At 43.1% G+C, this 14,791-nt stretch overlaps 1 protein-coding gene across 1 annotated transcript in view; it reads right to left on the reverse strand.

The window, feature by feature from the left end:
• Positions 1–14,791, reverse strand: part of LOC138160939 (uncharacterized) — a 183,445-nt gene that overhangs the window by 42,025 nt on the left and 126,629 nt on the right. Inside the window, exons 56-61 of the mRNA XM_069087743.1 lie at positions 14,171–14,292; positions 12,417–12,557; positions 11,206–11,319; positions 9,457–9,585; positions 7,997–8,158; positions 7,247–7,414 (exon numbers count right to left, since the gene is read on the reverse strand). Of these exons, the coding sequence (XP_068943844.1) occupies positions 7,247–7,414; positions 7,997–8,158; positions 9,457–9,585; positions 11,206–11,319; positions 12,417–12,557; positions 14,171–14,292 (836 nt within the window). The remainder of the gene's footprint in view (positions 1–7,246; positions 7,415–7,996; positions 8,159–9,456; positions 9,586–11,205; positions 11,320–12,416; positions 12,558–14,170; positions 14,293–14,791) is intronic.

A 14,791-nucleotide genomic window follows, 5' to 3' on the forward strand; every position in this document is an offset into this window, starting at 1 on the left:
CCCTGAGGACCAGAATGCAGTTTCAGGTCCAAGGTCAGAGACCCACCAATTTGATCCTCCTAATTTCATAGCCTTCTACAACTGGAAGGGACTTCACACACTGTTTAGTTCAACCCACTAATTTTTTTTGGAGGGGGGAAGGCAAAGCAATTAGGCTTAAGTGACTTGCCCAAGGTAACACGGCTAGTAAGCGTCAAGTATCTGGGGTCGGATTTGAACTCAGTCTCCCTGACTCCAGGGCCAGTGCTCTATTATTCACTGTGCCACCTAGCTACCCCCAACCCACTCATTTTTACAGATAAGGAAAAGAGGCCCATGAGGTTTTCTCTCCTCTGAGAACAGAAAGCTGGGACAAACTCACTTGTTCCCCCCACCCAGAAAGACTTGCTCAATCAAGGTCACACAGAGAGCAATCATCAGAGGCGGGATTTGAACCCAGGTCCTTTCCCTCCAGAGCTAGGGTTTTTTCCACTATATGACAAAATCTGATTTTTGGAGTATCTGTTGGGGATTATGTGGTCATCACCTCAGGACTCTCTGATGGAACTCTGTTTCTGGACTGCATGTATACACTATGAGGAATGGTATGTGTGTGGGGGGCGGGGTCTGCAGTTCCTTCCCAAACTCAGGCAGATATAACTTACCCCTAGGTGGAAGTGATAGGTGACCTATTCCCCCCACCTCCTCACCCCCACACAGGTTCTCTCTTTTAAGAACAGAAAGCTAGAATTAAGCCCAACTGTTCCCATAACACAGAAGTTATACTAGGCAGAATCTGATCTACAACTGTCATCCCTGCTCATGTGTTGTTGTATGCCTGTGAAACCTGGACATCACACCAGGAAATTGATTTGTTTCCATTTGAATTGTCTTAGGAAGTTTCTGAAGATCACCTGGCATGATAAGGTATGGGACATTGAGGTTCTTTCTTGAGCTGAACTGCCAAGCATTCAAACTCTCCTGCTTTAGAGCACAGCCCTGATGGGTTGGTCATACTGTCTGAAAGCCAAATACACAGTTGCCGAAAATAAAAGACTATTTTATGGAGAGCTAACACCAGGCAAGTGCTGACACATAGGTCAGAAAAAGCAGTACAGGGACACTCTCAAGGTCTCTCCGAAGAACTCTGCTATTGTGAGACATGGGAGACAGTGGCACAGCACTGTCGTATCCTGCGTGGCGTGCCTGCATCAAAGAAGGCGCTGTGCTCTATGAACAAAGCAGAACTGCAGGAACTCAAAAGAAACATGAGATGTGACATCTCTCCAAATGTTCATTCATATGGACTATTTGTGCCCAACCTGTGGTAGAGCCTTCCAAGCTCGTCACTCTCGGACACGTTGTACCTTGACCCCGACATAGTGACGTTCTTTTGGTCTTCTTTGAGAATGAAGGACAACAAGCAACCATACACTTGAGGCGTAGGGATTGTACTAGAAGACAAATCATGACCCTCACACTCTTGTACACACACATTTGCATACTATGTTGTCTACACAGAGGAAGGAGGTATAAGGTCGGTGCTGCACCGTGCCTTGGGATGGCAGGTGTGACCCCCATCCCTGATCTCCCTCCGCTCACCCCATTCTCCTCCTGAAATGCACACTCATCACAGACTGTCTCTCCTTCCCCATTCTAGCATTCTCAATATCCAGTCCAGCTTCTAACCACCTCTTTCCATATATACCAGCACTCTGCTCCCTTCTGACATCCCTCAATTTTCTCCCCTCCTCTAGTGAAAAAGCAATCAATTGTTCCTCTTTCCAGTCACTCCCACAACCAGGAGAGGGATTCTTTCAATGTTCCAGCCCATGGTGTCTACTGCTTTCTTCCCCTTCTAGCCCTGAAGCTTTCCTCTCTCCAGACCAAAATCCCTCCTCTAGGTCCCACTCATACCCCTTTCTCTTCAGAGGGGAAGAGGGAACCAACCCAACTTCTTTGCACTTTCCCAAGACAGAAGTACCTAACACTTTTGAGAATCCCTTCTTATGTAGGGTACCTGATATCTTCTTGCTAGGCAGATGAATCTACAAATGAAAAAGACTGACCTGTCTCAATGGAACTCCTTTCTGTAGCCTCTCAACCCCCTCCCCACCCCAGTCCTTTTCTCAGAGGTCTAAACAATGCTGAGGTAAGCCATTCCAATAATTTCTCCTATCCTCCATTCTTCCCTGTTGTCCACCTGAGGTGAATTTTGAGTTTAAAGGTGCTTCTCACCTCCTTCTAGATGTAAGGCCTCTCAGAACTCCTATGCAACTCAAAACAGGAAGGATGCTAATTGCCCCTTGAGGTCTCTCTCCTGATTCTGATCCTGCATACAGTAGTGCTATACAGTTTTCAAAATGCTTTGGCATAAATTTTATCCTAGGAGATGGTCAGTTTGGGAATTGAGTTCCCACTTTCATAGACTTGTAGACATGCAGAGTGTCCCAAGAGTCTTAATGCAGCTTTCATAATTTAAAATGACACTAAGACTCTTGGGACACCCTGCTGGGATGGAAACTTAGTTTTCCATCTAGTCTAATCCTCTCATTTTATAGATGAGGAAATTGGGACCCAGAAATGGGAAATGACTTGCCCAAAGTCACACAGGCAACAAAGTGAAACCATGAGATAAAATCTCAGTGCTGGCCTTGGGAAAGAACATCATTGTCCAGATCTCCCATGGAGGTAGATGATCTAATCATCGTCATGTAGGTGGCACAGTAGATAAAGCATCAGACCTGAAATCAGAAAGACCCAAGTTTAAATCCTGTCTCAGACACTTACTAGTTGTGTGACCCTGGGCAAGTCACTTAACCTCTGTTTAATTTAGTTTCCTTATCGAATGAATGAATGAATGAACGAATAAATGAATGAATGAAAAATAAATAGTAGCATTTATATCTCAGGACGGTGGTGAGATTAAGATGAAATAATATTTATAAAGCTCTTTGCAAACCTTAAAATACTATACAAATGTTATGATGAGGATGATGACAGTAATGTCACTCAGTCCCCACTTTGCAAACACAGGCATGGGAGAGCCTGTATGCCTGTACCCTGGGGAATCAAGGTTTCTTACTGACCTCTAGTGGCTGTCTCCGTTCTCTCGTTCCCCTTTCCCATCTTGATCCCAAGGATCACTGGCAAATAGGTCAGATGATCCAGGATTACAGATAAAAAAAACCAAGCCATGCCATGTCTATCAACTCTGGGAAGTTTTTCAAGGCTAGCCTTTGGGTCACAACTTGTGGTACGTTTTAATCTATTTTAGGCACTTAGTAAATGCTTTTTAATTGACTGATTGTTCAACCAGGTAACTGTGTCCATTAGACCTTCAGGGATTGTCTAGATAAGGGGTTCTTAAATTGTTTCATGCACAAAGCCCTTTGATATTTGGTGAGACCTACAGATTCCTGCCAGAATGTTTTTAAATTCATAAAATGAGATACGTAAGGTTACAAAGCAAATCAAAGGGTAGGGAAAATAAAGATGTAACTTTTTCTCCTATCCAACTTCATAGACTTCCTTGAAATATTATACTCATGGATTAGACCCCAGATTATGAACTCCTAGTCTAAAGTAAGGTAAACTTCGAATTACTCATCTAAGTTTTTCCTAAAAATTTATGCCAAGAAGATTCTTCTCAGTCCCAAATAACTCTTAAATCAGGTAATGGTCTAACATTTTTTGTTGTTATTCAATTGTTCAGTCATGCCCAACTTTCCATGACTGCATTTTGGGCTTTCTAGGCAAAGATACGGAGCAGTTTGCCATTTCTTTCTCCAGCTCATTTTACAGATGAGGAAACTGAGGCAAACAGGCTTAAGCGATTTGCCCAGGGTCACCCAGCTAGGAAGTTAGTGTCTAAGACCAGATTTGAGTTTGGGAAGATCAGTCTTCCTGACTCCAGGCTCAGCACTCTATCCACTGTACTCCCTAGCCACTATTCTCGTCTACTACCACATACTGAAAGCCTAGGTCTTTCCTTCTATGTGCCAAAGGTACCATCCAGTCAAGTTTGGTCCCACTCAGCTTTCTAATCATTGAAAGTTACCTTTGTCTAACTCATTGAATACGTGTGTGTCTTAGGTGAAATAACCCTAGAGGCTAAACTTTCTTTTTGCTTCTCTTGAAAAATGATCAAGAATGGGGCAGCCAGGTGGCTCAGTGAATAGAGCACTGGCCCTGGAGTCAGGAGGCCTGAGTTCAAATTCAGCCTCAGACACTTGTCACTTAACCCAGATTGCCCTGCCTTCCCCCCTTCAAAAAGATAAAAAAAAAAAACCTCCAACCCCAAAACCAAGAAGAATGGGCAAGAAGACAATTCTTAGCTGTAGAAAAGCCTCCCCTTCCTCTCCCCTTCTATCCCTTTTTCCGTGGGATGGGGAGAATGGTGGACATTACCAGTACCAGGATATCTCGCGGAGCCACAGTTTTAGCAAAGATCATCTCCCCATCCAACAAGCCATGCAAGGTGACAGACGGTGCAAGGGAAGCTGCCTCCGTGTTATTGCTGGAGTTACTGTTAGGTTGCCTAAATCCCACCTGGCACTCTCCTTTTTAGGAATCACAAACCAGAGGCGAGTCCAGCTGGGCTCATAAAGCCAGATTAGTTAAAATAAATTGTACAGATGCTTGCAAAAGTATCTGTGTGTCCTGCAGCCACCAAATCATAAGCAGTTAATGATATACCCACCTGTATATATCAATGAATCACCAGAATCTAATAAATGCCTGTTGTGTATCAGGCACTGTGCCTTCAGGGAACCCTCTCTCTTATGGGGGAACTGAGGTATGTACATGTAAGTCTACACAGAATATTAATAAGGCAATGGGGGCAATGCCAGTGCCACTATGAAATGGATTAGGAAAGGCTAGGAGGGCAGTAGATAGAGTACTGGGCTTGGAGTCAGGAAGAGTCATCTTCCTGAGTTCAAATCCAGCCTCAGACACTAGCTGTGTGATTCTGAGCAAGTCAACCCTATTTGCCTAGGACACACACATTTCCTTTCTTTTTTTTTTTTTTTGGAGGGAGGAGGGCAAGGCATTTGGGGTTAAGTGACTTGCCCAAGGTCACACAGCTAGTAAGTATGTCAGATGTCTGAAGCTGGATCTAAACTCAGGTCCTCCTGACTCCAGGGCCAGTGCTCTATTCATTGAGCCACCTAGCCGCCCCGACACCCACATTTTCAATGAGTTGGACAAAGGTAACTTCCAATGCTTGGGAAGCTGAGTGGGACCAAACTTGAGGGTTTTCAATATGTGGTAGGATATGAGAATAGCAGCAAGGTGGCACAGAGGTCAGAGTGCTGGGCTTGGAGTCAGGAAGACTCATCTTTCGGAATTCAAATCCCCCTTCAGACATTTATTAGCTATGCGACCCTGGGCAAGTCACTTAACCCTGTCTGCCTCAGTTTCCTCATCTGTAAAATGACTGGAGAAGCAAATGGCAAACCACTCCAGTACCTTTGCCTAGAAAACCCCAAAAAGGGTCATGAAGAGTCAGGCACAACTGAAAAATGACTGAACAAGTAGGAAATGGTATTTGAAGAAAACCAGAGACTGTCATTCAGAGGCAGAGGTGAGGGGGGAGTAAAAGCCAGCCATGGGAGACAAAAAAGTCCGAAGTTCCAAAGGCAAATTCAAATTCAAATGGAATGCGATGGGAGAACAGTAAGAAGGACACTTTGCCTGAACCAAAGTGTTCGTTAAAGGAAGCAAAGGAGTAGGAAAAGACTGGAAAGGCAGGTTGGCAGCTGGTTGTGAAGGACTTTAAATGTAAAGAGTTTTAATTTGATCCTTAAGGTAACAGAACCATACATGACATAAATCAGTCAACAAACAGTCATTAAGTAGCTATTACAAGTATTGGGATTCAAAGACAGGCAAGCGACAGTCCCTGCTCTCAAGGACCTCATAGTCTAAAGAAGAAGACCATATGCAAACAGCTATGTATGACTGCAGAGAAGCTAAGGAAGGAAGGCACTGTCACAGAGGTGGGGAACCTGTGGCCTCGAGGTCACCTGTGGCCCTCTAGGTCCTCAAGTGCAGCCTTTGACTAAAAGGATTGTAAATATAATATAACAAATAAAAACTAGTGACTTGTGTATCCTGAGATCTCCATTGACCGTACAGAGGAGAGATCCTAGGCAGATTCCCCCCTTAGTCTAAAACATCCCCTCTCTGTAACCTCTGTCTTTTTTTCTCTAAGCTCTGGAACTCTCAACATAGAGGTGTCTCTAAAGTCTGGACACATAGGAAATCTCATTAACTGCATATTTTCAAGAAATGAAATATTCAACAACATTTTATTTAATTAGCATAAGTTTTGGCTATGACAATTTTGTATGTAATAAAAGCTTTCATTAACTATTGGGGACTATTTTCCATATTAATGAGATTAATTTAACTAATTAAATTATTGAGATTTCCTATGTGTCTTCCTATGAAATCTCATTTATGCTAATTAAATAAAATGTTGTTGAAAATTTCATTCATTTCATTTCTTGAAAATAAACATAATGAGATGTCCTGTGTGTCCAGACTTTAGGGACACCCTGTAAAACCTGCCCCCAACTCTCCCAGCACATACCTCACTTGGCCTGCATCCAGATGTCCCAATTAACTTGTCCCTCCCCTTCTTCCCTCCCCCCAAAACTGCAATCAATCACTCCTTTTAATCCCTCCTCACAAAGGCATGGGGGATCTTCTTGGAAACAGGCACCCCCTCCATCTCTCCCACTCCCAGGCTAGCAGCAGCTTCATCTTTAGACAATAAAGCTCTGATTGAAGCAAATCCCTGTAACCGAGTTCACTTCAAGGGAAACACCATCAGAAAGAATGTGATTCACTTGTAAATGAGCTGAAAATGTCCTTGATGAGACAAGCAGGGTTATTCTGGCATGATTCACCCTGGGTTAAAGACCAGTTCCTTTTGGCCACGTAATAATATCTCACATTTGTACATGATACTTTTAAAACTCCTCTTAGTACATTAGCTCATATGTGACAGGCAGAGTGACCCAGAACTGACTCTCAGGGGTCACAAAGGGAGTTACTGACTTAATGTGAACTAAAACAATGTCACCCTGAAATCAAAGCCTAATGGATCTTCAAAGGACAGGGTCTGCCTGTTCTTTCAGTGTTTAGTTTAGGGGAGCCAGGTCCAGGAGATGTGCCTCTCCAAGCTGAATGGCTAAATTGGGTTCTCCAGTCCTCAAGCCTAAGGTAGAAGGAGGGAGGGTACTGAAGTTCTACTCACCTCCAGCTCTCCAGAGAAGTCTTGAGTCTTTGGAGTACTACTGTGGTTCCTGAGGGTCAAGACCAATACCAAGCCATCCCCAGAGTCTGGGGCAAGGCGGAGCAGGCTCCTGGATTGTAGCATGAAGCTGCCTTGGTTCAGCACGTGTTCTCCAGAGATCACAACAGCCTGGAGATAGATATGGGAGCAGTCTCTAAACTGAAATCTGGACATTGAATCCATCCTTACCAGGCTGACTGCCTCCCCAAAACAAAACCCAAAACCAATTTAAGAAAACTATGGCTTCTGTGTTCAATGTCAAAAGGCATTTCAGAGAGCCATATTTTGTAAGGTTAGCTGTGGAGTTACTGAGTTAGATCAACTAAAATGAAAATAAGAGGATGAATGAGAGAATATCTTTTAAGTATAATTTGGGCTGGTGCCTGGTGGAGAATAGCCCATGACCTTTGTTCTTGTTGTGGGAAAACTAGCCTCATCATGGGGTGGCTAGGTGGCGCAGTGAATAGAGCACTTGCCCTGGAATCAGGGGGGCCTGAGTAAAAATCCGGTCCCAGACATTTGACACACTTACTAGCCGTGTGACCTCGGGCAAGTTACTTAACCGCAACTGCCCTGCCCTCCCCCACTCCAAAAAAGCAAAAAAATAAAAATAAAAAAAACTAGCCTCATCAAATATCAAATCAGTAGCCAATAGCATTCATCCCACCCTCCACTCCCCAAATCCCCTTCTATAGAGCAGGTGTGACTTACACTGGAAAGATCACAGAGACCCAGTCTGAGAGAATGGCTGAGATGGTTGAAGTAGTTAGTCTCTATTTCCCCCAGGAAGTTTTGCTTGGGGCAAGTGGCCAAGAAGATATTCTCTAGAATCACTTCTGCATGGAGTCTATCTGACTGCAGCAGTTGGTGTCTCTGTGGAGAACAGAATAACCTAGGGAAGCTACGACAGTAAGAAAGAAAATGCCTACTAATTTGGGATTTGACTTCTTGGTCCAACCTATACCATTAGGCCAAGTGTGTTGGCAGGTCCTAGGGAAGCGCACTATCGTCCTTAGCCTGAGGAAAAGGGGAATGAGCAATGGGAGTGGGTTCCCTGCCACACAAGGCATTCCTGCACACCCATACTACCATCTATGTATGCTCATGTGTGTAGACATGCCCAGGTACTGATGGTTTTACAGGGAGAGTAAGGAAAGCCCTACAAAAATGTCTCCCCTTACAATCCAGTCTTTTGCTGATGTCAGAAATTCCACCATTAGATTTCATTCCTTTGGCTTAAAGGATTGATCTCCACTAATAGGGGAATATGACTGAATGGGAACACAACTCTTATTTCCTTAGAGTAAAGGAGTTTATCAGATTCAGAGCTGGTTTTTATGGTGGGGGGCAGGTCCTGAGGGGAGGAGGGGGAAGGGAAACAAAGCAGAAGGATCCTTTTCCTCTAGGAGGTAAGCTAGAGGAGGCAAGAAGAAGGAAAGGGAAGTGAGAAGACAATGCTAAAGACAAACTTCCCTTATTTCACAATTCTGTCTAGCACTAGCCCCAAGCCAGCTTTTGGGAGACCAGAGTTCTGAGCTGGCTGTCAAAAGGTCTGTGGAGAGCTCTGAACACAAGGTTTCCTCAAATTAACCCAGGTGCCCCTGGCAGATACCAGTAGGAGCCAGGCTTTGGGCCTTCTCCCCTTCCATTTGTGTGCCCCAAACCCCTGGGTTCTGTCCTCATTTCCCCACCCCCCAACACTACGAACATCCTAGCTCTTCACAGTATTTATCTGGGGTATCCCAGAAGAAAAGACTTGTAGTATGGCCCTTGAGTGGCACTTTCCCCTCTGACACTAGCCACCATATCGTGGACCCTTTACAGACCAAAGATGCCAAGGGTCAGCAACCATGACCTTCCCCTGTGGGGAGCAAACCAGTTTATCCATGAAAGAACTGAAGAAGCTACTTCTTCTCCCCTATCCCTAGGAAACCCAGCATCACAGAGGCACTATGGTTGAAAAAAAAATAAACAAAAGTGAGCACTGAAACTAAGAATCAAATCAACTCTCATGCCTGGGATATCTCAGGTGCCATTTTCCATGAAAGAAATGAGATGGAGTTAAATGGTCTTCCTTCCAGGCTCAGGAGAATAAAGTCATTCCGAGATGATAGAAAACAGCCACCCTCTTTCTGGCTGTCATAGCATCGCTTTGGCTTTTCTCATGTTACCTCATATTTCAGACTCTGTTTGACTTTCTGGCTGTCCCAGGACAGATCAAGATGTTCGCTGAACACCACTGCAGTCTGAGTTACAGATCCACAGGCCTTGAGATTGCCCAGGGTCAGGAATTTCTGGAGCTAATCAAGGAAAAAGCATTGGTATTAATGATTCTGGGAAGAAGGAATAGTTTTCTCTTTGGTATGAAAATTAAGTGACCATAGTTTAGTGCTGTTTTTCAGAATTTAATAAAATACAGCCGTACTCAGAGAGAAATGGATGGCTGTCTTCAATTTATTCTGTCTGGATCCTGTTTACACATTGATATTTGCATATAACAATAACAACAACAATAGCCAACATTTATATAGTCCCTACTATGGTGCAAGGTACTTTACAACTTTATCTTATTTGATCCTCACAACAACTGGGGTTGAGGGTGAGAGTGTGTGTGTGTGTGGGGGGGTGATAGGTGCTGTTATCTTACCCAATTTACAGATGAGGAAACTGAGGCAAACAGAAATTAAATGACGTGCCCAGGGTTAAACAGCTAGTAAATGTCTGATTTGAATCCAAATTTGACCTCAGGTCCTCCTATCTCGATTGTGAGCTATTTGAGAGCCAGTTCTGGATTTGGGTTTGGTTTGGTTTTTAGCCTTTGTTGGTATCTCCAGACCATGACAGGTATTAGGTGCTTAATAAATGTTTGTTGACTTTACTTTGATATCGCTTTTTGTCCTAAGAGCCAAATCTGGTCCCCAAACCTGAATCCTGATCCAGAACTAGTAAGGTAGAGAAAATTGGTTAACATAAAAAATAGAATATAAATATAGTAATATTTATTATTTATTTATTATAAAAATTTACTTATTATATATTATATTTATTATAAATAATTGTTTGTATTTATTATAATTATTTGTTTATACTTATAATTATTTTATTAATTATAAATAAATTTATATTTATTATATTATTTTATTTATTATAAATAATATTTATTTATAATTTATTATAAATAATAAATAACAATGATCATAAATACTAATTTATTATATATAATATATCCTATATTATTATGTTAATAATAATAAATAAAATAGCATAATATAGCTTAATATAAAAGAAACATCTTTGGAGTTTGAACTTGAAGAGGGATTCACTTCCTCTTTGCCTTCTAGCAGGATGGCCTTGTATTTGTGCCAAAGAAATTGGGGAATAAATGAATTTGTTTAGCATCACGGTCAAGGCCTGTACAAGGTACCAGGTTTTGGTCCACGGGCATCCAATTCAAAGCATTTCCCAAGCACTTGCTTTGTGTAAGGTTCTGTGCTAAATGCTATGGATACAAAGGTTTTTGTTTTTTTTTTTAATGGCAAAGTCCGTATCCTTAAAGAACTTACATTTTCCTGGGGCTCAGACACCATGCTAAAAATGAAGGTTTTAGAACAAGCCACCATAGGAACATATAGGTCTATGACTCCTCAAAACCCTTCCTCTCCCTGAACTGGTGGAAACTCATTCCTAAAGGATTGTATGTATTCTACATGCTCCCTGTTGCAATAGAATGGAAGTTCCTTGAGGGCAAGAGCCGTTTCCTTTTTTCTTTGTGTCCTTAGCACATCCCTCCAGGTGGTAGCATTTATTCATTGACTGATTGTAGAGCTCTTGGAGCTGATGACCAGTGGCAGCCCACAGTACTGCCATCTCAATCTTCAGACCCTCTCAGAGGCACAAGCCTCTCTCCCCATTACGTGTACCTGTCCCGAGGTTGCAGTCAGACAGCCTTCCCACCTGGTGATGGTAGCCTCTGACCTGTCTGCCCAGGTGAACTGGAAGCTGACAGGTTTCTCCCTATTCCAGGCAAATTGTACCTACAGCCAGAGGAGAGAAACACATATACTTCAGAAACATAGAACTGGATTGGCAGCCCCCTTCTCTGCACCATACCATGGTCCAGTACCTACATAAGGCCTCCAAGCTATAGACTTGTTCCATGGCTACCAAATGAAAAGACCAAGAGAAACCAAAGCAGAAAAGACCTTATCATCTCTCTCTATAGACATGCTTCTAAGGATAGATGCATTCTTTCTTTTTTTTTTTTTTTTTTAAAGCAATTGGGGTTAAGTAACTTGCTCAAGGTTACACGGCCAGTTATTTCTGGGTGTGGTGCTAAGTATTTGAGCCCAGATTTGATCCCCAGGTCATCCTGACACTGGAGCCGGTGCTCTTACTCGCTGAGCCACCTGGCTGCCCCTGATGCATTCTTTCTTGAACAGTTTTGACACTGACCTACTTGGAAGCAGAGGGTTCTTAGGATTACAGTATCTCAAGCTAGAAGGAGACTCAGAGGAAACCTAACCCAACCCCTTTATTTTACAGATGAGGAACTTGAGGCCCAGAAAGGTTCAGTGACCTGTTCTAGGACATATAGGTAGTAAATAGAAGGGTGGGATTTGAACCCAGGGCCTCTGATTGCAGAGGCACTTTCCATTTCTTAGAAGCCATTGTAGATTTTTAAATAGTATTTTATTTTTTCTAATTACATGTGAAGACAATTGTAACATTCTTTTTTTTTTTTTGCTTTTTGGATGGGGGGGGGCAGAGGCAGGGCAATTGGGGTTAAGTGACTTGCCCAAGATCATATGGCTAGTAAGTGTTAAGTGTCTGAGGACAGATTTGAACTCAGGTCCTCCTGACTCCAGGGCCGGTGCTCTATTCACTGTTGCCACCTAGCCACTCCAACATTCATTTTTTTAAATAAGATTTTGAGTTCCAAATTTTTCTCCCTGTGATATAAAACTTTTGTCATTTTAAGGAATCAACAACAGCATAAGCCCATTTTTCTCCTTTGAAGCATAACTATTTCCTCTTAAGGATTCCAGGTAGAAAAAGTCAATTGCAATCCATTTCACCCTTTACCACCTCCCCATTCATCTTCACACTAGCTTGGGAATATTTACAGTCTCACCTGTTGGCTGTACCTGCTTCCTCTCTTCTCTGCCAGGCCTCTGGCTTCCATGTGGCTCCAGGATAGGTTAAAGGGATGAGCAAACGCCACCTGGCCATCCACCTGATCCTTCCCCAGCTTTATTGAGGAGAACAGCATCACCTGGCCAAAGTCAGAGGCCAATGAGAGAAATGTCATGAGCGCCAAAGCTTTGACTGACTCCTGCCCACCCCCCCAACGCTTACCCCGATTAACCTCTCTGGGCCTCAGTTTCCTCATCTGGAAAATAAGGGAGCTGGACTACAGGATCTCAAATATCTCTTCCAGCTCTAAATCAATGATCCTATGATGATTCTCCAAGGCTGGGATCCCCATTCAGGGGAGATCCAGGGAGATGGTAGAAATGAGGAAACACATCAAATATTCCTGACCCTCTCCACAGCCCTTAGCTTCTAATGGGGTTAGGAAACTGACTCTGAAAGATGGATATCACAGTGCCTGACATAGAGATGCTTCATAAATGCTTGTTGATTGATTGATTGATTTATTGATTTGTGGATTCGATATTTGTGAAACTTGGCCCTCTGAAGACCCTTGGAAGACTATTCCAAACTGAAGGTTTGGTCTCCTGAACCTGTGTTTGTTAGTTTGAATCTTCCTGAGGCCTTCCAAACCCCAACATTGTGCTAAGCCCATGGTCAATGAAGAACAGATACTTCTTCACTTGATCTGACTGACATTCCACTTTCTAAGAGGTAGTCCCCCTGATCTGTCCCACATTTTACTTTAACTTGTGTCTTTTGGAGAGATGCAGACAGAAATTCTATTGAACCCACCCATTAGAGACAGAAGATTCTAGAGAAACAAGGAGAATCAGTCCAAGTAATTTAGGTGAGAAGAACTCAGGAACTGGGTTCAGGGTCATATTGTGTCATGCTCATGGGCAATGGCCAAAAAGCTTCTCGAGACTAGACCTGTACCTCACCCACACCCAGTATACATAAGTCACCTGGCTAGTCACTTTCCCCCTCTTACCTTTAAACACACTTGAGATGTGGTGGAAAAAGCACTGAGACTTAGGAGACTTAGTCTCTCATCTCAACTCTTTCATGGACTAGTAATGTGAGCTTGGGGAAGCCATATTCAGTCAATCAATAAGCATTTAGTAAGCACCTACTGTGGCAGCCAGGACTGAAATCAAGGAAGACCTATGTTCAAATCCAGTCTCAGACACCTATTATGTGACTTTGGGTAAGTCATTTAACCTGTTTGCCTCAGTTTCCTCATCTGTAAAATGGCGAATCATTCCAATATCTTTGCCAAGAGAATGCCAAATAGGGTCACAGAAAGTCAGACATGACTGAAAAGACTGAACAACAACAACAATGAACACCTACTGTGTGCAAAGCACTGGTAATAAAAAAAAAAAAGACAAAATACACCATAGTCCCTGCTTTCAAGGAGCTCATAATTAAACAAGGGAGATACGATGTAAATAGCTGCGTACAAACAAGATAAGAATAGGATAAACTGAAAAACTCCCTCAAGAGAGGCAAGCCTCCAGCATTAAGAGAGGTGGGGAAAAACCTTGCAGAAGGTGGCCCTTGAGCGGAGCCTTGAACAAAGTCAGGGAAGCCGCTGAGCCCCGGGCTCCTTGTCAGTCAAGTGAGAGGGTTGGACTAAGTGGTCTCCAAGGTCCTGTTCCATCATCTGACGGGGGACGATTTTCCCTAGTGCTTCTCTTCCTCCCCTTCCTACGCCCATGCTGCTTGTACCTGCTCCTTGCTGTTCCATTCAATGACTAGATTATCCTGATGGCTGTGAACTGAGTGTAGCAGGGACGCGGTGACCTTGGAATGCTGAGGAAAAGGGATGGAGAGAGGATGGACAAGTTCCACTGTAAGAGAAGGGAGAAAAATGGGGCGAGAAAGTTATCAGGACTGGTCACCACTGGCTACATGTTTTCTATCACACAATCATGATGAGATACATAGAACACTGGGCATGGAAGTCAGAAAGACCTGAGTTCAAATTCAGCCTTGGACACTTACTAGATGTATGACCCTGGACAAGTCACTCACTGAGTCAACTTCAGTTTTCTCAGCTGCAAAATTAGCACAACAATAGCACCTACCTCCCAGGGTTGTTGTGAGGATGAAATGAGATAATATTTATAAGATGCTTAGTATAGTGACTGGCATATGGTAGGCACTTAATAAATGCTTTTTTCCTTCCTTCCTTTGTTCTTTCCTTTCTTCCTTCCCTCTCTTTTTCCTTCCTTCCTTCCTTCTTGCCTTCATTCCTCCCTTCCTTTTTTCCTTTCCTTCCTTTCTTTCCTTTCTCCCTTCCTTTGTTCTTTCCTTTCTTCCTTCCCTCTCTTTTTCCTTCCTTCCTTC

This window comes from Petaurus breviceps, unplaced genomic scaffold (assembly GCF_028583685.1).
Source record: "Petaurus breviceps papuanus isolate PSGF00001 unplaced genomic scaffold, PetGlider_PUasm1.0 118, whole genome shotgun sequence".
Taxonomy (NCBI): domain Eukaryota; kingdom Metazoa; phylum Chordata; class Mammalia; order Diprotodontia; family Petauridae; genus Petaurus; species Petaurus breviceps.